This window comes from Xyrauchen texanus, chromosome 35, assembly GCF_025860055.1.
Source record: "Xyrauchen texanus isolate HMW12.3.18 chromosome 35, RBS_HiC_50CHRs, whole genome shotgun sequence".
Lineage (NCBI taxonomy): Eukaryota > Metazoa > Chordata > Actinopteri > Cypriniformes > Catostomidae > Xyrauchen > Xyrauchen texanus.
Genome location: NC_068310.1, coordinates 24214484 through 24231494, shown reverse-complemented (window position 1 = coordinate 24231494; position 17011 = coordinate 24214484). Strand labels below are relative to the sequence as shown.

The following is a 17011-nucleotide window of genomic DNA, read 5'->3' as shown; positions in this document are numbered from 1 at the left end:
AGTAGCCCCCTCCATTTGGTTATTTATTTAAAAAAAAAAAAATAAATAAATAACCAAATGGAAACCTACATACACTATTAAGGGCATATTCTGAGATTTTTCCTGGTCTGTGTAAGGGCGCATGCGGTAGATGTTTTGCTTAATAGTTGTTTGGGCTGCAAGGAAAATTATATTTCTTCCCAGCCCAAACAATACTATCTGCATAGACAGTCATGTGGCTTAATGTTTGGCATCGTTAAAATAGGGAAAGCCCGCCCTATCGCTCTGATTGGCTGCCTTGCGCTCGTTCTCTCTGCCTGCATTGGTGTCAGTATGCACCACCGACAGTCAGAGCTCTCATTCGGAGCAATAAGGTGAAAATGACTACAAAGTTGCAAAGCTGTGCATACAATTAATACCCGACAGGATAACGGCCACTGACAGCTCTACGCCTACAACAAAACCCGCATAAGAGGGCGTTTCGCACAGGAACCGAAGGTCGATGGATAGTGGACCATCACCTTTAGTCGGGTATTCCTTATCCAGGTATATTGTTGTTCCTCGTTTCCCGTGCACGCGCCGGTAGCTGATGTAATCGAACAGGTGCGCGAGACTCAAGTTAACAACATAGTCGCTCTCGATCTCAAGGGATTACAAACGGATGTGAGTGTTTCCCCCCAACTGTGTTTCATTCATTAACCGGTGTTACGCATCGTTTCAAGGCTGTATTGTGTTTACGTGCCTGGATAAAGTAAGCTATCCGGCCACGGATGGTACAGCTTCTTATTTCCTGGTCTTTCTTTCCTTGAAAGCGTTTGTTGGATCAGTTAAAGCTCTATTCTGAAGACAATATTGGGCGATACTACGTGGTGATAAGTTCGGTATATTGTGAATCTGCGGTACAATCTCTCTGCCTTTGCATGAGTTGCTTTACACGAACAGCTTGAATTTTAGACTCAAAGAGGAATATTCGAGAACCGAGTGATGCTGCCTCTCAAGTTTTGAATCCCTTTTACCTTTTCGACAAAGACATGGGAATTAAACTGCTGTGCGTTACCGTGATCTAAACGCTTGTGTCTTACAAGCAAATACAAGGAAATAACCTACTTTCTTATAAGGCTCTTTCAGAAGATTAAACCATGTCCAAGACACTGAAAAAGAAGAAACATTGGGCAGGTAAAGTGCAGGAATGCGCTGTTTCTTGGGGTAACGCCGGGGAGCTCAACTCCGTGCTGGAGATACTCGGGGGAGCCGAGCACGGAGAGTTCCCGCACTTGGGACAGGTGATGTCGGACGCATTAGTGTGTCATGTCGGCAGGCTGCCTGGTCACGGAGATGTGCTACTGGAGGTAAACGGCACGCCTGTGAGCGGACTGACAAACAGAGACACCCTCGCCGTCATCCGCCACTTTCGCGAGTCCATCCGCCTGAAGACTGTGAAGCCAGGTTAGTTTTTTTAACCCAATGGTTGCATTTGAAAACCTAGTGAGCTGCCTTTCAAGACAGCATTATTTTAGAATTTCCAAAGTTCTTGCACTAAAATTCCAGAGAACAGAACGCGAGTGTCTCGAGACAGTTCTCTCTCAAAAGTTGCGTTCGGTGTGGACGACCCCTTAGACAAAATGCTGTCTATGTAGGTAGGCATCTGACTGGGTTTTTGAGACCCATCCAATTTCAAAACCTTGTATCTTTTTAAAATGACATAACTGGAATTTTATAATCTGTCTTTTTTTCTTTCTTTCTTTCTTTCTTTTTTTTAAAAAGACTCTTAAGGAAAATTTAATTTTTAATGGAAGTTATTGATCAGTTACCACTCCATTAGGAAATTATGATTATCCTTCATGGACAGGTTTTGCTACCACTCGTAAGCATAATCATAATGTGATATTATTTATCCTGACACTTTACTTTCTATCTGGAGTTCCAATGTTTATTTAAGCTGCTAAAGATGAGTTACTAGTGTTCGCCGGTGTGTATCTGTTAATCTTGTGCTGTTGGTGTGAAATAATGAGGCTTTGCAATTGGCAGCTGAGACTTGAGCCTTCAGGGCATGCTTAGGATCAGGTGTGTGAATGTTTGGCTATACGTGTGAGAGTCAAATTATTGAGAATGTACTCCGAAATGGTGAAACAGGCCAAAAACGTACTTGTGAGGACATTTGAAGTGGTCCTCACTATTTAAATGATCTATTTCACTATCTTTAGTGACCCGGGACCTCATTCCACCCCCTGTACCTCCAGATTTGGAAGTTAAGCCTACACCTCTTTAATATTCCAAAATTGTGAAAAGAAATGCATAACAAATAGCTAAATAAATAAAAATAAAATAAAGGCAAAATTGCTATATATATATATATATATATATATATATATATATATATATATATATATATATATATATATATATATATATATATATATAATATAACTGCTTAATTACCAAAAGTGTTTAGAGTCAATTAAGAGTTGGGTCACCCAAAAATGAAAATGATCTAATTATTTACTCACCCTCATAATAGTGTATGACTTTCTTTCTTCACCAGAACACATTTGAAGAAAAACAGAAAAATATCTCAGCGCAGTAGGTCGTTAAAATGCAAGTGAATGGTTATCAGACTTTATGAAGCTCCAAAAATCACAGACAGTCAGCATAAATGTCATCCATTCTTCAGAGGTTAATTTAGCATCTTAAGTGACACCATCGCTTTTGAAAAAATAAAATAAAAAAATGAAGTACTTTTTAACTAAAACCATCGCTTCTGGTCAGCAGCGCGTGTGATGTAATCCCATAGGAATGTTCACACGAGAACTGATGCACGTGTGAGTACTATTTTCATACTAATGATTACTATATCCTGCTGATTTTCTGTTAGATAATGGTGAATTATCAGTACTCCATACACATACACTGTACATATTAAACATGCTATTTCTTACTCAAAGTGGTGCTGATGTTTCAGTGATTGACTTGATTTACATTTGATATTGCTTTTTGATGAAGAAGCTACACGGAAGAAAACTATAGCAAGTGTAACACATGACCAGTATGATTTGGCTATTGTAATTTGGGAGTTCAACTGAAATTATGTATGTTGTGCATAAATTTAGACTCAAAAAGTGCCTGAGACAATACATGTGTCTTACATCTTATATATAGCATATGTGTTATGTGTAGCTCAATAAGCGTTTGACAGCCAGTTGTCTATCATGAAATTTTGTGTGAAATTAATGAATCCTGTATTATATTTGTTGCATCATCTCTTGGACATATGTGAAATATATCATAATGTATTCTATTTTATTATTTTCTAATTGTCTTAAAAATGTTTGGAAACTCTGACACAATCTGGGCATTTTGTTGATCAATTTGAGATAGAAATGCATGCCTGGTAAAGACCTGAGTATGTAACAGTGTTTGGCGAATTAGTATGAAAACCATCGTGTTTATCTGTTTGACTTTTGCGGTAAATTGAGTTAAATTTTGTCACAACATCTTGGCATCAATAAACGCCACCAAAAACAGAACTTTGAGAAGAGCAGGACATGTAAGATCATGTTATAGTTATCTTAGGATCCAATGTTAGGAATTCAGTAAACTGTTTAAACATATATTGTCATGAACCTGTGATCCTCTTTGCCTGCAGCACAGATGTCGTCTGACTTCCCAGCCTCCCCCTTCTTCCATGTCCTCCTCATTTAGCGTATTAGCCTGCCTGAAGGATCACCATTTGGCTCCTTTATGCCAATGCTATGTTGGAGATGTTTTTAATCAAATTGTATTATATTGCTATGGACACTCTCTACATCTATTATTCTGTACTTGTAAATGAACTAAAGGGTGGATTACCTAATTTGAACAAAGTAGTTCTCCTTGCACTTCCTAATCACTGTAAATTGGCATTAGAAAAGGGGGTTAGTATCAGATGTCTACCGCTGATTATTTTAAGGTAGTCTGAGTTTGTCAATGCAGCCAAAGCCTGCTGTTTGAACTGAATTCAAGTCTAATTGATTCAATTACTCTCTTATATCTGTTGTGTGCTGTATGACTGGTGACTCAGCAGGAGAGAAGTGGACACCAGAAAGCTAGTGAACTTTTGTAATTGACAATTACTTTTTAAATTGTCAATTTATCAAGAATTTGTCAACTACAAGTCAAACTTGTTATTTTGTAAGTTCAACCAAGTTTCTTGTACGTCCCTGCCTCTGAGGCCATGGGATTTCTTTGTGTATGTGTGTGAGTGTTACCCCTCTGTCCTTCACTTCATGTTTAATTCATACCATCTCAATCATTGATGAGTCCACTGTGCTTCATAGAAGAGGCCAGCTCAAGGGTTGTTACCTGGAGACCGTTTAGCCTTAAATTTGAGCTGCTAGTAACACTGGCTGAGTGCATTACGCAGATGATATGACACCCTAGGTTCTCCATAAAGAGACTTGGTTCAAATCTCCCAGGCCATTCTAGTGGTCAGACACCAAACACGGCTTAATGGAGGTGTTGATGGCATTATACCATCTCCTGTGTGTGGAATTTGTAGCAAAAAAAGCATACAATTATTGGGATGGTGGACAAGTTCTAAGTTACACTCAGGTGGTGCTCAAGACTGTGCTCAACTATGTGGTAGTTGCTAAATATACATTTATTTTTTTATTCCTATTGTAAATGTTGCTCCTCTGGAGGATTCTACAGTATAACAGTGGCCTCTAGAGGTGAAATAAAAACAATCACATACGCCCTCATTTAATTTCAAAACCATATTACTTTCTGTCTTGGAACGCAAAAGGATCAGGGACAGCTGTGGTCACCATTCACTTTAGTTACATGAAAAAGAGCAGCTTGGATATTCTGATAGAATTTTAGTCTCTTTAAGGAACAAGTTTCTTCCCTTCAAAATCACACACAATCTTTTTTGGGCTTCTATGAGGGGTCTGGGGTTAGCTAGAAAAGTTTGCTTTGTGTGCCAGTTTGTTTTCTGTCCTGATGAGAGCAAATCTGCAGTTCACTGCACACTCCCTATCTGCTGTGTCCTCTGCTGCCCAATGGACTCACAGCTCATGCTCATCTTTTCCTGTCTTATCTGTTCCATGGTGTGAAGCTTCTTGCCCTCCCACATGTTCATTCAATCCTGTCATCTCCTCCTCCGTTTTCCTGTTCTTCACCCCCACACCTTTTCTGCCATGGTGCTCTGTCACATATTTTACATTTACAGCTACCTAATATATCTGTAAATACACAAAACTGTGAACACATTTTGGCCATGTACAGACTGCAGATAAATACGGTTGTCACTCCCCTTTTGAGTTGCTTAATCATGTGAACAAAAACTTTCATTGTGTGGAAAAAAAGATGCAATGAAATTGAATAGTGACTGAGGATAACACTCTGCCAAACATCTCCTTTTGTGTTCTACAGAAGAATGAAAGTCATTGGGATTTGTAGATTTGAGAAATTGTATTCAAATGCATTGTCTGAACAGTACGGCCTTGGTTGATCACAATGGTGCAATTTCCACACATTGTGTTAATGTGAGAGTGGAGGAAGGGTGAGGGAGTGTATCATTGAGTCACAGGCTGACTTACATTAGCCCTTCTGTCATGCTGCTGTGTGCCATTATGAAGCAACAACTGTTTTGGTACTTATACTCTGTTGTTGGATTGTTTTCTTGGCAACTTTTCTTTGTATTGAACTTAATGTCAATTCTAGCAGTTACAAAAATCTCTTTTCCACCATCGGGCTGAATGATTCTGAGCATGGTGAGGAAAGGTTCCAGTACCATTTCCACTTGAGTATGGTTTGGCAAGGTATGATTAAAAACCGTTATAAAATCCTGAATTCTCAGCAGGGTTAGCTGCTGGTTTAATGGCTTTAGTATGTGGCGATTCACGATAGTCGCCTTTTTCTCTATTCTTTCCTTTGTGTCATGGACCATATCTGTGATTTTGCAGAGTGAAAACCAAGGAAAAGAGGAGTCCTAAAAACTGGAATATTTGGTCATCTTCCATAGCAGACTTGCTCCATTGTTTACCTCCCACAGCATCACTTACAGATGTATTTGTTATGTACATTTCTAGTACTGATTTCGCAGCACCACAGTGAAAAAAGTAACTGTAACCGTGCCAACTGGCCCGGATCAGCAGGAAGCACAAAGCTCTCCTAACAAAGGATCAAGGGGCTCTCAGAATTGGGCTGAAAAATGTTTCACTAACTTCTCCACACTTTCAAAATTATTTGACCTTATTTGGAATGTAGGTTGTAGTAACTACATTTGGGCCATTCCATGTCAAATCTACAAAATGTCAGAAACTTCCCCAGCTGAAATCTTTGATTTAGTACATAAGTTTGTCCTGAATCAGAATCCAAAAGTATATTAAGATACTTGAGGATGTGGCAGGGCGGAGGGCGGGGCCGGGTCGTGATCCTACACACCCGGTTCCATATTAGACTAATCAAGCCTCTGAGGTATAAAGGTCGACTGCGGGGGATCGTGTGGGAGAGAGAGATCTTTAACGGACATGTCTGTCTTGTGTGTGTTTACGTTGTCTTTTAAACTATTATTTATTGTCAGGCCGGTTCTCGCCGCCTCCTTTCCATTGATCCCTTTAAAGAGGAGTTTTAGAAACTCAACTCAACAACATATTTTTAAATTATAATTTGTTTTACATGTAATTGTTGTTTTTGCGAAAATTGCTGTTTTGACCCAACTCTAAAAAAAGAATACATTATTCCATAAATATGCTGTGTGTGTGTGTGTGTGTGTGTGTGTGTGTGTGTGTGTGTATATAGATATAGATATAGATATATATATAGATATATAGATATATATATTATACACACTAGTTGAAATCAGAAGTTTACATACACCTTAGCCAAATACACTTTAAACTAAACTAAACAATTCCTGACATTTAATCGAAGAAAACATTCCCTGTCTTAGGTCAGTTAGGATCACTACTTTATTTTAAAAATGTGAAATGTCAGAACAATAGTAGAGAGAATGATTTATTTGAGCTTTCATCACATTTACAATGGGTCAGAAGTTTACATACACTTTGTTAGTATTTGGTAGCATTACCTTTAAATTGTTTAACTTGGGTCAAATGTTTTGGGTAACCTTCCACAAACTTCTCACAATAAGTTGCTGGAATTTTGGCCCATTCCTCCAAAAAGAACTGTTGTAATTAAGTCAGGTTTGTAGGCCTCCTTGCTCGTACATGCTTTTTCAGTTCAGCCCACAAATTCTCTCTCAGATTAAGGTCAGGGCTTTGTGATGGCCACTCCAATACCTTGACTTTGTTGCCCTTAAGCCATTTAACCACAACTTTGGAGGTATGCTTGGGGTCATTTGTCCATTTAGAAGACCCATTTGCGACTGAGCTTTAACTTCTTGGCTTTATGTCTTGAGATGTTGCTTCAATATATCCACATAATTTTACTTCCTCATGATGACATCCATTTTGAAAAGTGCACCAGTCTCTCCTGCAGCAAAGCACCCCCACAACATGATGCTGCCACCTCCATGCTTCACTATTGGGATGGTGATCTACGGCTTGCAAGCCTCACCCTTTTTCCTTCAAACATATCGATGGTCATTATGGCCAAACGGTAACTTTTTTGTTTCATCAGACTTACTTTATTTCCAAAAAGTAAGATATTTTTCCCCATGTGCACTTAAAAAAGCCAGACTACAGTTTTCATGGCAATTTGGGAGCAGTGGATTCTTCCTTGCTGAGCAGCCTTTCGGATTATGTCAATATAGAACTCGTTTTTCTGTGGATATAGATACTTGTTAACCTGTTTCTTCCAGCATCTTCACAAGGCCCTTTGCTGTTGGTCTGGGATTGATTTGCACCGTTTGCTCCAAAATACATTCATCTCTTGGAGACAGAATGCATCTCCTTCCTGATTGGTATGATGGCTGCATGGTCCCATGGTGTTTATACTTGCTTATTATTAGTTGTACAGATAATGTAACTTTAGGCATTTGGAAATTGCTCCCAAGGATGAACCGGACATGTGGAGGTCCACAATTTGTTTTCTGAGGTCTTGGCTGATTTCTATTGATTTCCCTGTGATGTCAAGCAAAGAGGCACTGAGGTTGAAGGTAGGCCTTAAAATATATCCACAGGTACACCATTTAGTACACCTCCTATAAGAAGCTAATTGTCTAAAGCCTTGACATAATTTTCTGGAATTTTCCAAGCGGCATAAAGGCACAGTTAGCTTATTGTATGCAAAATTCTGACCCACTGGATTTTTTTATACAGTCAGTTAATAGTGAAATAATCTGTCTGTGTCAGAGCAAGAGTGAGAACAACAGAGACCCAATAGCAGAGGAACAGTTCAAAGGATATATTAACAGAAATTTAGAGCCATCACTTACTTGTGGAATCTTCCATGCAAGACCTCCCGATATGCGGGCAGAGACGAAGTATCCTCCGTGGAAAATCCGCTGACATGCAGCAAAGTGGAAAGCATCCACACGAAACACAAGACAGGACCAAACTAGGCAGAGAGAGTGAGGTAAGTACTCAACATAAAACAACAATGCTTCAAACACTCTGAGCAACTGTGACCAGGTGGAGAGCGGGGCTGGGTCGTGATTATATACACCCGGTCCTTTATCAGGCTAATAAAGCCTCCAAGAGGGATAAAGGTGGACTGCGGAAGGTGGTGCGACAAGAGAGAGAGATAGTTTACGGTCAGCTGACCGTCGTGTTTGTTTGTGTCTTTTGTTTAAGTTTTTCATTAAACTATTATTTATATTGTCAAGCCGGTTCTCGCCGCCTCCTTGCCCTTCTATATTCCCTTTACAGCAACATTGCTGGATTGTTAAATGTTTTATGTTCAAAGGACATGATACAGAAGGGAATTAATATAGGCTCGCAGCTGAAAGTTGGCATGATCAGCGTTCCCATAGAAGCATTGATTCCGCTTGCCAGTGGCACTTGAAACATATGAGGGCAAAAACGTAAACGCGTTTGGAACAAAACTAACAGCGAATGATGATGCCACGGTCCTCGTCAGACAAAAACTCAACCTGACAAGGTTGACCAGTACTTTGAGCGCAATATTGGAGATGTACTTGCGTGTCTTTGTGGTGTTTCCTTGCGTTCTTTGTGTGTCTTGGTTCTTGGTGCTTGGTCAAGTCTGTTCCATCTATGTTTTGGACCTCTGTAAGATCGAAGTTATGTATGTATGTATGAATGATGAGGTTAGCTTTGAAGCGAGGCCTTCTCATGGGTGTGTGAACCGTAGAGAGTGACAAGCTTTCTCAGAACGTCGAGTCCCGAGCTTCCTTGGGCCTCACATGGCATGGACCTGGTAGTCAGCGGAGCGACCAGACAAAGCATGTGCAGGCAGAAGAGAGGACGTGTGAAGAAAGAAGAGGAGAAGAGCTAAGAGCCTCAAGAGAGTGTGGTCTTCCTTTTTGGAAATATTTGAACTAAAATTGGCCGCATCCTGAAAATGTTCCTGGATTAAGTCTTAGTATTCAATTTGTGCAAATCTGATGGTCTTTTGGAAACCTTTCAAAGAGAAGTCTGCTTTAACTCTATGTGGAAGTTCAGTAGGTCGTGCAGAGGGGCATTTCTGAGCAATGTTGATGCCTGGGCCATCTAATTTATGACATTGGAATTCCAAGATTAAGATTGGGTAAATCCTAGATTCAAATCATGTTTAAATTCTTCTGCATGTATAATCCAACACTGGTGTCTACAAAATCTGCCCAAGGCAGGCTGCTAGGCTAATAGTCATTAGTGAAGGTGAAAAACAATGGACGTAATTCATGTTTGATCAGGAGGTCAGGCTGCGGGGCCTTTCTGACCAATGAGGATGCCTGGGCCATTTAAAGTATGACGGTGAAGAATTCCAGGATTGCAAAGGTTGAAAATCCTAGATTTGAATCATGTTGTTTCAATTCTTCTGCATGTTGTTTACTATAACTGAAACGTTAACAGTATGTTGCATTATTACTACTGTATTGCTCATTCTAGTTTCGGGACAAATGAGTGAAAAAAAAATACCCCAAACTTACATTGGATGAGGGACCCAAGCCATATCTAGGGAACAAAATGTATAGAGTTGTTGCCATCAAGCAATCATCTAACAACACCCCAGCAACCCCCAAGAATACCCTAGCAACTACATTTCAATGCACTAAAAACCACTCTGAACACATTTGCGATTGCATAGCAACAACCTGGCAACCACTCTCAGTACCCTAGGACCATCACAGTTAGGCTTGTTGCTCATATGAATCTGCAAATCTACAGCTTTGAATAAGAATTTTCTCCACATTTTCTTTTTCTACACTGTGTAAGGTAAGTCTGTTTAATTCTCTACTGGTTGATTACAGTAGTTTATAGAGCAGACAGAGTTTATATAAGCTTTGTAGAACAGGAGAGGAATTTTTATTGAGGTTTCCTTTTAAATGTTCACAGCTTATGAGCGGTCTGTCACAACAAGCTGCTCTGGTCATATAACTTTACTTACACATTTTCTGCTCACATATACCTATAAAACCATACTACAGCTGTTTTAACATTCTGTTCAAGTCTGTTTTTCTCTCTGTGGGCCTCAGGCTCATTGCTTAGTCACCAAACAATATGCATACATTTGTGTACACACCCTCAGTCCCACTCCCAAAGTTTCATACAATGTTAGAGAATAAGACATACATTTTTCACTGTAACCACCCCAAGTGGGTGTTACTTGGATATGACAGTAGCAGAATGGCCATCCTTGTTTCATCCTTCCTTCAAACTTGCTTTTTTATTATACATCTAGTGCAATTGAAAGTGTGTTTTGTTCACATGCTTCAACCTGCCTTAAAGCAAATACAATTATTATTATTATTATTATTATTATTATTGCTTCTGTGAGCACTTAGTGTTTTGTCACAATTTCAGGAAAGGGTTTTGTGGTAATTTGTGAAGATGTGAGATGTTAAATCATGTTGTCAATGTTGTCAATTCCTGATTTAAAAGTAGTTTTTTCACACCACTGTGAGGAATTGCAACAGCCAACAAAATTAGCTACATACATTTCAGTAAAATCTGTCGAAGGCTGCCTGCCACAAAATTGATTGCGACATTTATGGGGTAAAACATTATTTAAATGACCATTCCAAATGGCACAATTTGTCTACATCAGTAGTTTGATTTTATGTGATGGCTTTCTCTCTAAATTCAGCCTGTACTTACAGATTCAATCATGTCCTAATTCTCTCTGTGTCATACCATTTGGTGTGAATGAAGGAAAGTACAACCAAAGTACTTTTGACAGTGCATCCATTCAGAGTTATTATTGAAAACAGATATAAAAAGCAAATGTGAATATTTCATAAACTGAAGGAAAAAAAAAAAACCCTAACCAAATTGGAAAAAGCAAACAAATACAAATTCATTTAAAATATATATAAAAAAATGCATTATAACATTTACGGTAATAAACATTTTCACCGTTAACTGTCTATATTCTATATGGGCTCTATAAAGTATTATTTTTACTTTTCGAAAGCATCTTTTTTACAATATCTTACAGTAAAATGATATTTGTTGTCTTGTTAAATAAAATATAATGTTTCAACATACACTGCAAGGTTAACCAATTAACAAAAATGTATTTTACTCTACCAATTTTACCAAATTTTCTTTTTTTTGTGTGTGTGTGTTGATTACATGTTCATGACTTCAAAACTAACTAGCTTAAACAAATAATTTTATTTTATTATTATTTTTATATTGTTTATGTTTGATTTCAGTGTTTAACATACAGTACATTTATAATAAATTAAACATCTGCAAACCACTTACAGTACAATAAACATCACTTTAAGTAGTCTTTAAAAATCAGAATCAGAACAGAATGAAGCTGTTTTAATATAAAAAATGGCAAATTAACTAATTGCATATAATAGATTTAACAGTGTTAAACGTCTAAATATAGATTTTTGGAAACCCCTAAAAATACTTAGAAAACTGGAACTGAAACTAGAAAACACATATAAAATGTCAACAATCATCCAGTGTGTTTACATGCGCACCAGTATACTGATAACTACCAAAAATGTGCTTATTTAAAAAAAAAATCACAACTCAAGAAAACTGTGATTACATGAACAATGAATAACATGAAAGTTATTCGCTGCTTCTGACATCAAAACAAACATGCATGCACAAAACATATGGGCACATTGGATAAGCTGGTAAGAACCCTGTTGAAGGTGTTTACATGCAAATTGGGGTAAGGGACAAAAATCTACTTGTGCCTATTGGTTTATGCTAAAAATGTTTAGATAAAGGAAAGCTGTTTAAAGCAATTAAATGACCACAAACATTGTCAGCATATTAAGCATCATCACAGTGAAAGATGCAAGATGTGTATGCAAAATAATGAAAATAAAACTACATTGAATGAACAAACTGACAATAACATGAAAATAAAACTGGCATCCATACACCGTTCTTTCGCACCACCCCATATATGCTGAACAATGCTGCAGAATGACAAAGGGTTTTCATTCAGCGGAACAGTCTCAAGAGGCCTTTTCTCAGTCTCAGGGACACCACGTTCTTGAATAAGAGCCAGTCATGCATTCTTATTTATGTGGCTTAATTGGCTTACATCAGAGAGGCAACATTCTTGGTATTTATGCTCCTGGAGATGTGTAGTTAGCCTCTACAAGACCCAGACCAACACAGACAGTCATGGGTGAACATTAGCCTCCAGCTATTATACGCACTGCAGCCAATGGCCTGATCAGGTCCATTTAAACAGCCTGAGAGATGTTTCATGGTGATCTTTCCTTTTCACTCAAGGATTGTTGTTTTCCAACAGAGTGGGCTTTGATTTTTTTCAGTCTGATGCACAGCAATCATCCACACAGTTGATGGTTCATAGGGCAGCAGGGAATTAAAGTATTCCTTTGCTGTGAGGGGGAATGGACATGAAAAATTTACCTTTTTCATATCCAAATGTTCAAACAGTATTGTATTGTGAGCATGCCCATCATCAACAAGTGAATCACAATCTGTATCAGAAAGAGCTTTATTGTCCAAGTGTGCTGACACACAATAGGATTTTGACTTACAAGGGGATAACAACCTGGTCTCATAGAATCATGTTACTGTACATATATTTTTGCAAAAAGATTTTGCAGGTGGCTCGCTTTATGTATCGCAGCAGATTCCTGCTGAAATAAACACTAGAAGCACACGTACAATGGCATATTATCAGTTTATAAACACTTATTTCACTCACTTATTGTTCCTCACACAAGGCTAATGTATGACATCAAAATGACTTGGAAGACGATACATTTTAATGTTTAGATTACATAACCAACTACATTTACAAGCTTGATTAATGAGCATGATTAAATTGTGCAGAAAATAAAGAACGTTGCACTAGTGATTGCTAAGGACCAGCGCAGGAGTTCTGAATAGCAGTCAAAATGTGTGCACCACAACATAACATGGTTTCTTTAACTATTAAGTTTTTCAACTCGCATTTGCTTTTAGTACACAATCGTTAAGGTTTAAGGTTGGGAGTTACGCTTTGTTGTATTTAAGACACGAAAGAGCATTAACCTTAAAAATATAATCCTTTCGGGAGCAAATTAGTAAACTTGCTTTTAGCGCCACTCAGTGGATATTGGATCCTGGAATTGCTGGGAAACATGTATTGAACCTCGTAATATAATCTTGCAAAAATGTCACGACAAGCCATGTGATTTTCATAAGCTGAGCGCTTCTGATCTCAGTTTTCGTGTTGAGCAACTTACTTTTGTTAATGAACCCTTTTTATATTTTAGGGTTTATAATGCAGGCGTAAACTATAGCAAGTTAAACAGCGCCAGTGGTGAATAGATGTAAATAGGAGACCATAGCAAATAATATTATCTATGTAATAATAATTATTAATATAATCTATATAATAATAACTATTATGTTTCCATGACTTTCCAAATGAGGAGAAATAATTAGAGAGATGGAATTATATATAGCAGTCAGAAGGGAGAAAGATGCCATATTTATTGTCACTGCCTCAGCAGCTGTATTTAAAACTCCATTAAGAGAAAAAAAGTTTGCTCGATTTATCCTACTCAGTTAAAGTGAAAATACGCCACTGAACTCTGAAAATGGTCCATGGGAGCTTGGGAGCTTTAGTGTATGAATAAAGGTGTTTTGGGAAAAGTGATCTGGATCAGGAGACAAGCAGTTGTGGAGCTGATAAGGAGATACCTTCTCGGAATACTTCATTTTTGTGTGTTCCGGATCGGCTCTCGCCTGGTTGACTGCGAAGCAATTTTGAGTATTCTCTTCTGACCGCGACCGGATACAGACACTACAGTCTATGGCCAGTGCATGCAGCGATGATGTGTACAGATGATGACTGCATCCGCGAGTCAAGAAAATCTGTCCGGCACACGGTCAAGCCATGCAGAGTGGATATGACGAAATTTATGTCATGCATACTGTGTGGAGTGATCTGCAATGCGGACGTGCAAAGTATACTTTGACCCTAATAGTTAACAGTCCTGTTTTTACATAAATGTACAACATTCTTTTGCAAATACTGTAAATGGAGATGTTTGGCTGAATGACAGCCTCAGCCACAATTTACTTTCATTGTATGGGAAAAAGATGCAATGAAAGTGAATGATGACTGTGGCTGTTATTTTGTCTTATACCACTTTTTATGTTCTGTGGAAGAAAGAAAGTCACACAGAGTTTGGAACAACATGGAAGTGAGTAAATAAGGGCTTTATTTTAATGTTTTGCATGAACATCAGAGATCCAAAAGGTGATTTCTAGTACTTATAATATGTCATCAGTCTCTTCCAATAAGACATCACAGTGTAACGACCTGAATTTTTCCTGAGTGAGAAGAGCAAAAGCTGCAACAAAGATAATGAACCAAATTTATTGCTTCAAAGAACAGAGGGGTGGTCTCTGCTATAATTTCCCCTCTCATTTGCATTATTGTGACGACTATTTCTGTAATCCATGGGGTCATCATTATTCCTGTGATGGCATGTAGTGCAAACCACCGGAGAATGAGAAATGATGGCCTTTTGAAATCTTAATGCCTGCCCACTTGCCTTTCCCTGAGCAATCGGTATGTGTGTGCGAGCATGCTTTTGTATGAAAATGAGAAATTACGACAGGAATATGGATTGTTCCTCTCTAGTGCCCTTTTGAGATGAAAAGTAATTACACTGATAGGATTTTGTGTGGTCCTGAGGGCCGTGTCGATGTTAGCTATTTGTTTGCTCACTTTGTGTTCATTTTGATGTCCACAGATGTTTCTTTCCTGCTGTTTGTGTGCACCTTTATCACAGGTGCTTTATATAGCTGTATTTGTAGAATTTTCTTTTTGCCATTTCTCTTATTTATTTATTTTATTTTATCATAGTTGTTTCACAGCTGAAATCATCTCTCACCTGATTAAACATTGTCTTTCCCACTCAACTGCTCTCTTTCACACCCCCTTTGTTTTTGTTGCAGTGCAGTCAAAGACAAGAATGTGAATCTTAAAGGGATAGTTCACCAAAAAAAAAAGAACATTCTGTCCCGCACACTGACTGAGTGACTGTTATCTGCTCTAATCTCTCACAGCCTAAACCGCTGTTGTGTTTGTCTACCTCAACATTGCAGCTCTCTTGCAGAGCCAACATCTGTCCGTGGAGGACGTTTAGAGGAGATGGAGGTATTTTAAGCCTCTCTCACATATGTCACTAGAGCAGCTGCTTGTGAGGTCTTGGAGCTTAGTTCTTGAGATTATTGTATCACTGTGTTTTCCCAGAGACCCTATGTCCCAGCACAAGTGCTCTATAGGCTGAGAGAGTTGCTACCTGGGATGAGAACTTATTCTGCATTTGTACTGTGGGTTTTTCATATTGTCTAGAGAGCAGTTTGGACCCAGCATTTCATTTACCAGTTGCAACTCCTAATAATACTTGGATTTTAGAGTTTGTGAATCTCAGCCTCAGACTGCCCACAGTCTGATGCATATTGCATATAGCAAAATAATAACAAGAGCTGCCTGAGATCACCAGTTTCAATTTGATTAGCTTCATTCAATTTCCTGAAGAAAAAGCACTAAGGTTATTTTTATCAGTCTGTAATGTCACATAACAACAAAGCAAACTGTATTTAAGTACTGGGTAAAAGTACAGCTTTTCTGGTTAATCGCAATCTTCATTTGAATCATTCCGTTATGAATTTTTAAAATCCCAAGATTTATCTTTTACCTGTACTATAAAGTTGACTTCAGTTCTGGCTGTGTAAATTATTATATCGGTTTATTAAATAGGAATTGCACTTCATAGTTTAGGCACTGTTGTTAATATTTAAATTAATATATCGGTAATGTACCAAATTAGAAGGTTCCCTACCATAATTTGTATCATTAGCTGCGAGAGAATTTCTTTGATACGTAATCCACATTGACTTTATAACTGAAATATACCCAAATTAATCAGAATCTAATCTAATTGTGTTAGAATTTAATCAAATCAGGAACTACCCAACCCTACAGTGTTTGCTTGACATTTCCATTTTATGATATTGGTATTATAAGTGGGCAGTTCTTGTCTATGATGCAGTGAGGATCAGACTTAATGCCGCAAGTCAAAAATCTGGCTATGTGAGACTGACTAATTGCATAACTATTAGTTGTTGTGAATAAGCTTGGCTTTACAAGGTTATACAGTTCCCCTTCTGTCACTCACTCAACGTTGTGTCGAATGAAGTTATTCAAGGGGTCATACCTGGGAGCCTCGCATACCTCTGAACTTGAGAAAAGGCCAATGAGAAATTGGCAGACAGAACCCACACGTCCTACCACCGGACACAGAGGCACAAAGGGAAGAGGGCGTGTGTCTGTTAGTCAGATTTTTTCTTCGGAGCTGAGCGGTTGTGCAGCAGCAAGCTGAGTCTCACTCCTGCTCCACTCACCTCTGTTGGCAGAGCACTGCTGTTGGATCTATGGCGGATTTCCAGCGGCGTTCTTTCTCTCTGCACGCTGTGCA

The 17011-nt window shown here is 38.4% G+C and overlaps 1 protein-coding gene across 2 annotated transcripts in view; it reads left to right on the top strand.

Moving 5' to 3' along the window:
• Window positions 1-344: 344 nt before the first annotated feature.
• Window positions 345-17011, top strand: part of LOC127628456 (membrane-associated guanylate kinase, WW and PDZ domain-containing protein 3-like) — a 216917-nt gene continuing 200250 nt past the window's right edge. For both annotated transcript variants that reach the window (XM_052105203.1, XM_052105204.1), the window contains exon 1: window positions 345-1425. In XM_052105203.1, the coding sequence (XP_051961163.1) occupies window positions 1119-1425 (307 nt within the window). In that variant the 5' untranslated portion in view covers window positions 345-1118. The remainder of the gene's footprint in view (window positions 1426-17011) is intronic.